This window comes from Rhincodon typus, chromosome 6, assembly GCF_021869965.1.
Source record: "Rhincodon typus isolate 14 chromosome 6, sRhiTyp1.1, whole genome shotgun sequence".
NCBI classification, from domain to species: domain Eukaryota; kingdom Metazoa; phylum Chordata; class Chondrichthyes; order Orectolobiformes; family Rhincodontidae; genus Rhincodon; species Rhincodon typus.
The window spans coordinates 56,165,712-56,171,711 of NC_063337.1; the positions used below are offsets into that span (position 1 = coordinate 56,165,712).

A 6,000-nucleotide genomic window follows, 5' to 3' on the forward strand; every position below is an offset into this window, starting at 1 on the left:
TTAAAGATCAGCAAGGCTGCCTATCTGTGGAACTGCAGAAGACGGGGGAGATACTGAATGTTTTGCATCAGTGTTTACTGTGGAGAATAAAATGGAAGCTACAGAACTTGGGGAAATAAATAGTGACATCTTGAAAAATTTCCATATTACAGAGGAGGTGGTGCTGGATGTCTTAAAACACAAAAGGGTGGATAAATCCCTGGCACCTGATCAGGTGTACCCTAGAACTTTGAGGGAAGCTAGGCAAGTGATTGATGGGTCCCTTGTTAAGATATCTGTATCACTGATAGCCATTGGTGAGGTGTCGGAAGACTGGAGGTTGGCTAACGTGGTGCCAGTATTTAAGAAAGGTAGTAAGGAAAAGCCTGGGAACTATAGATCAGTGAACCGGACATCGGTGGTGGGCAAGTTGTTGGAGGGAATCCTAAGGAGTAGGATTTACATGTATTTTGGAAAGGCAAGGACAGATTAGGCATAGTCAACAAGGCTTTGTGTGTGGGAATCATGTTTCACCAACTTAATTGAGGTTATTGAAGAAGTAAAAAAGAGGATTGAAGGCAGAGCAGTGGACCGGATCTATATTGACTTCAATAAGGTTCTGCATGGTAGACTGGTCAGCAAGGTTAGGTGAAATGGAATACAGGGAGAAATAGCCACTTGGATACAAAACTGGCTTGAACGTAGGAGAGAGAGGATAGTGGCAGAGGGTTGCTTTTCAGACTGGAGACCTGCAATCAGCAGTGTGCCACAAGGATCAGTGCAAGGTCCACTGTTTTTTGTCATTTACACAAATGATTTGGATATGAACATAGGCGATATGGTTAGTAAATTGCCAGGTGACACCAAAATTGGGATATAGTAGATAGCCAAGAAGGTTACCTCAGAGCAACACGGGAGGGCCAAGGAGTGGCAGACGGAAATTGATTTAGATAAATGTGAGATGCTGCATTTTGTAAAGGCAAATCAGGATACCTAAACTGGGGGTATAGTGGATAGCCAAGAAAGTTACCTCAGAGTACAAAGCAATGGGCAAATGGGCCGTAGAGTGGCAGATGGAGTTTGATTTAGATAAATGTGAGATGCTGCATTTTGTAAAGGCAAATCAGGTCTTGGGAAGTGTTGCTGAACAAAGAGACATTGGAGTGCAGGTTCATAGTTCCTTAAAAGTGGAGTCGCAGGAATTCAGAAAAGTGAAGGAGGCATTTGGAATGCTTGCCTTTGTTCATGGGGTGCATTGAGTAAAGGAGTTGGGAGGTCACGTTGTGGCTGTATAGGACATTGGTTTGGCCACTTTTAGAACACTGCATGCTATTCTGGTCTCCCTGCTACAAGAAAAATGTTGTGAAACTGGGTTCAGAAAAGATTTACAAGGGTGTTGCCAGGGCTGGAGGGTTTGAGCTATAGGGAGAGGCAGTATAGGCAGGGGCTATGTACTCTGGAGCATCAGAGACTAAGGGGTGATCTTATAGAGATTTATTCAATCTTGAGGGGCACAGATAGGGTAAATAGGGTAGGGGAGTCCAAAACTAGAGGGAATAGGTTTAAGGTGAGAGGGGAAAAAATTTAAAAGGGGCAACTTTGTCATGCAGAGGATGTTGTGTGTATGGAACGAGCTGCTTGAGCAAGTGGTGGAGGCTGGTACAATTACAACATTTAAAAGGCATCTGGATGGGTATATGAATAGGAAGGGTTTCGAGGGATATGGGCCAAATGCTGGCAAATAGGTCTAGATTGATTTAGGATAACTGGTTGGCATGGACAAGTTGGACCCAACCGTCTGTTTCCATGCTGTACAGCTCTATTGCTCTATGAGTCTGTGACTCAAAGTTTGCAATTCGGGTTTCATACTAGAGTATTTTAACTTATATTTGTTAAAAATTCAAAGAGTTTACCTTAGCCGTCCATCTTCAGCTGCTGCTCCCCCAGGGATAATTTTTGTAATAAATATCCCAGGGTCATCTCCAATATGAGGGTTGTCTGTGCCTCCAGCTATACTGAATCCCAGGCCGGAATTACCCTGGCAGACAAGGAAATGGTGGAATGCAATTAAATTATTTTTATTGACACAAAATCAATCAGTAATAAGGTTCCATGCTCCAAAATAAATATATTGTAAAAACTGCAGGGCCAATTTAAATTAAAAGCTCTCTAACAATCCATTGTCATATGTCTATCCCCCAAACAGCTTCACAAGGGTTTAAGGAGACAACATAATGAATATGTTTTACTGATGACAAATGTTCCAGACAACATATCTGCAGATGACAAATAAAAAGAAATAGTCAGCAAATACTGAAGAGTTAAAGCATGTGTGTCAAGGAAAATAATGGTTAATGTTTCAGTTTCTAAAAATGTGTCTGCTTTTAACTAAATCTATCTGTTAAATTTCACGACGAGTCAGCATTCTGATTTTTGACTTCTGTTGGTTTTCCTACTCTCCCATTTGCTTTGTTCAGATTTATAAGGTGTTGAATATCTTCAAATTTTGACAAAGGGCCTATATAAAAAAAGAGTTAAACTCTGTTGTATTTATTGATGCTGATGAACCTGTTTTGCAATTCGAGCAGTCCACAGGTTATTCATATGGTGGACACTTTTACAAAGATCAAGCAGCAGTGCAAAATTTCTGCACCGTCATTCAGAGGATAGGATGTTGCCTTTAAAATATGTCCTTATCAGTTTTTGATTATTGATGTACCTGAAGCCCATTTGAAATAACTACGCTATACTAAAAATTCAGAGACTGACTCAAAACAAAATAATTCAGTTCAAACAGATAGTTGCATTGAATTTAATAGGAAATATTCTCTTAACTGAGATCAAGATACAACCATGACCAAACAACTTTCTGAAGGATTCAGGACATATCACAAAAATCATAAAGCCCTTTACTAATTTGAACCAATTACATGAGGTGTGGTTTAAATTTCTCCACACTGTTTACAACATTATGGACCTCTATAAGATCACCATTCAAATGCCTCCTGTCAGCGTTGAAAAGACTAGTTTTTGTCAGACATAATTCGAATCTCTAAAACTAAGGTTTAATTTGAGGGTCATCAGTGCAGTGCCTGCATCGTTTCAATATCTCAATATATTTCCAGTGCATCATGATGATTGGAATTGAACGTGCTATTAAAAGTGTGATGTGATCAGAGCATAACATAATTGGTTTCTTTTGATTTCTATTTTACATTCTTGGTTATATAATTTAATGGTGAGTGGTAGCGTTGTAGTACTGTCGCTAGTGCAGCAATCCAGAACGCCAAACTAATGTTCTGAGGGACATGATTTTGTTTCTCATCATAGCAAGCGGTGAAATTTGAATCCTGTAAAAACCTAGAATTAGAAAGCTATGTAATAGTGATCAGTAGACACTGATAATTGTTGCCAATACTCATCTGATTCACTAGAATGCTTTCAGAAGAAAAATCTGCCATTTTTACCTGGTCACACAAACAGGTGACTCCACACCCTTAGTAATGTGGTTGGTTTTGAATTGCCTTCTGGGTAATTAGGGCTGGACAATAAAAACTTTAGAAACAGCCTCAACCCGTCAATAAATTATAAAAATAAACATCTGTGTTGACTGCATTGTTTGAGCATGTCAATCATTGTTACAACCAGACCAAGGTTTCAGTTTCAGATGCGATTTCACCCAAACAGTTAAGCTCTCAGGTGATGCACGAGTTCCTCTTATTGGTTGGTTGCAAGAAAGGATTCCTTCCCTTGTGGATATCTTTCTCCCACACTCGAATGAACTTATCTTTTAAATGGAGCCAATTTAACCACGCTTTATTGAACAAAAAGTGAATTTAGCTGAGTTTATTACAAACTATGAAAATAATTACTAAATCAACATACATATTAGAAATAAGCGGTGAATCCAAAAGTATTAATAAGAATAGATATGCAGATCTGTCACTGAATTGTTTGCAAGGATCAGATAGTTGAACATTGTGGAAATTTGCAGTGGAGGTTCCTGGTCAAGTTGATATTAGTTGAGGTTCTACAATTCTGATTACTTTTGACTGGGATTTGATTCCAGCATTCAGCATGAGAGACTAAGTCCTTTTATTGTTCTATTTCCTTTTGTCTGGTTTGCAACACACGAAGTGAAATCAGGTCTTTACCTGAAACGTAGCAGTGACAAGGGGATATTTATTTGATTTTGACTTCATAGCATGCTAATGCTTAAACCCCTGTTGGTACACAAGACTGTTCAATCCCTCTAATACATTCCAGTAGAGATGAAACCCGATTTTTAACCCCTACCTTTGTGTTCAAAGGGAAAACACAAAATGCGTTTGCAGTTTGGAACATATGGCGCAAGGGGTGCCTTCATGTTAAACAAGGGATCATCAGCCCTCGTTATCTCTGTAGCCACAAAAGGTCACAGTCCAATCTGTTTTGCCTTTTTGTTCCTTCATAGGACTGTTGTTTGTAGTTCCTTTCATATTCGTAGGTATGTAATTCCCTACGTTTCTCTCTGTCCAGAATGCCATTTATTTTATACCTGTAGCCATTTTTGAAAATACACTTATTAAAAATACACTTAGAATTATAATTTTACAATGTTCACAGTACTTTATGGTTCTGACCACTGGTCATGATGCTGTCAAGTACATTAAACACTATACAGAAGTATACTGGAGATTGAAAGTCTCTTTATGCTTAATCCTTGTCCATTTTAACACCATTCAGGAAGTGCACACACTTCCCACATTTCTTTTCTATACAGAGTACTTTGTGTATTTGTATTCAACGTTGCTTGTCAATGTTTTACTCACTGGTATATTCTATCCAACTCAACATTATTTGGAATGGTCTACTTCAACTCACTAAATCTCCTAAATTTGATTTCATTTGCATAATTTACCAAATCAGTCTGAAATGTACACCAAACACAGTAATAACATGAACACTGATCCCTGGTGCATCCCACTTAGAATCTATTATTTTTTCATTTCTGCTTCCATTAAGAATATTGCTTACCTTAAAATTTAGTACTTCAACTGTAAGCATCATGACCAAAGTACTTTAAACGCAAACTACCTAGACAGTATAAATGTATTACTGAATTTAAATTTTATGTATCTTTATACCTGAGCATCGTGACTTAATTAATTAATATTTATTTATTTGTCACACGTACTAAGTATAGGAATACACAAGTACAGTGAAAAGTGCACAAAGTCGCCATTTACTGCTACATACTTGGTTACAAAACCAGAATTAAAAGATTTTAACAGAGCCAAAAGGCAAGCAAGAGAAAAATGTCCAGATCTCAGAGTCCCAAGTCCCATCTCCACAATGGTACAGGCACCACCCTAATCACTAGGACACCCAGGAGGCCGCCGCCACCAAGCGAAAGGCACCGTTCTCGCCACCAACTGCTGCTTCATCAGCCGGCTCTCACCGCTGCTGCCTCACCGGCTTGCTCGTCCCGCTGAACTGGCCCATTCTTGATCCGCCATCGCTGCAGTACACGGCCCGCACATTCAGCTCCCGCCATGTGGTTCCCAGTTGCGATCCGACGCCTTCCCGACTCTTTAGGAAGTTAGTTAAAGGGCAGGTTGGGTTGGGGTGGGGGGAATGGGATAGAATTACTGCAAAGAGGAGACGGAAGAGCAAAAGAAGCAAAAATGAAAGGGAACTGGCGAGCAAAGTGGAGGTCCAAATGGAGCAACTTACCCTGCTGCCGTCTCGAGTGTTCCTTATTACCACTTTTGGCAGCATCAAAAACACAATAAGCTGAGTCTTATAAAAAGTTGGAGGGGAAATCTTACAGGGAACTGAATGATGTTGGCAATAGTGAGAAATGTGGTAGAATTGTGTGAAAAGTCCAGCAATGTCTAGCTCAACATCAGGAATAGCCTGTTTCAGAGATAGTAGGAACTGCCGATGCTGGAGAATCTGAGATAACAAGGTGTAGAGCTGGATGAACACAGCAGGCCAAGCAGCATCAGAGGAGCAGGAAAGCTGACGTTTCGGGTCTGG

General features: G+C 39.8%; 1 protein-coding gene across 1 annotated transcript in view; it reads right to left on the minus strand.

Annotated features, from left to right (window-relative positions):
• LOC109935037 (disks large homolog 2-like) overlaps positions 1-6,000 on the minus strand; it is an 890,971-nt gene that overhangs the window by 449,832 nt on the left and 435,139 nt on the right. Inside the window, exon 10 of the mRNA XM_048598394.1 lies at positions 1,893-2,017. Within this exon, the coding sequence (XP_048454351.1) occupies positions 1,893-2,017 (125 nt within the window). The remainder of the gene's footprint in view (positions 1-1,892; positions 2,018-6,000) is intronic.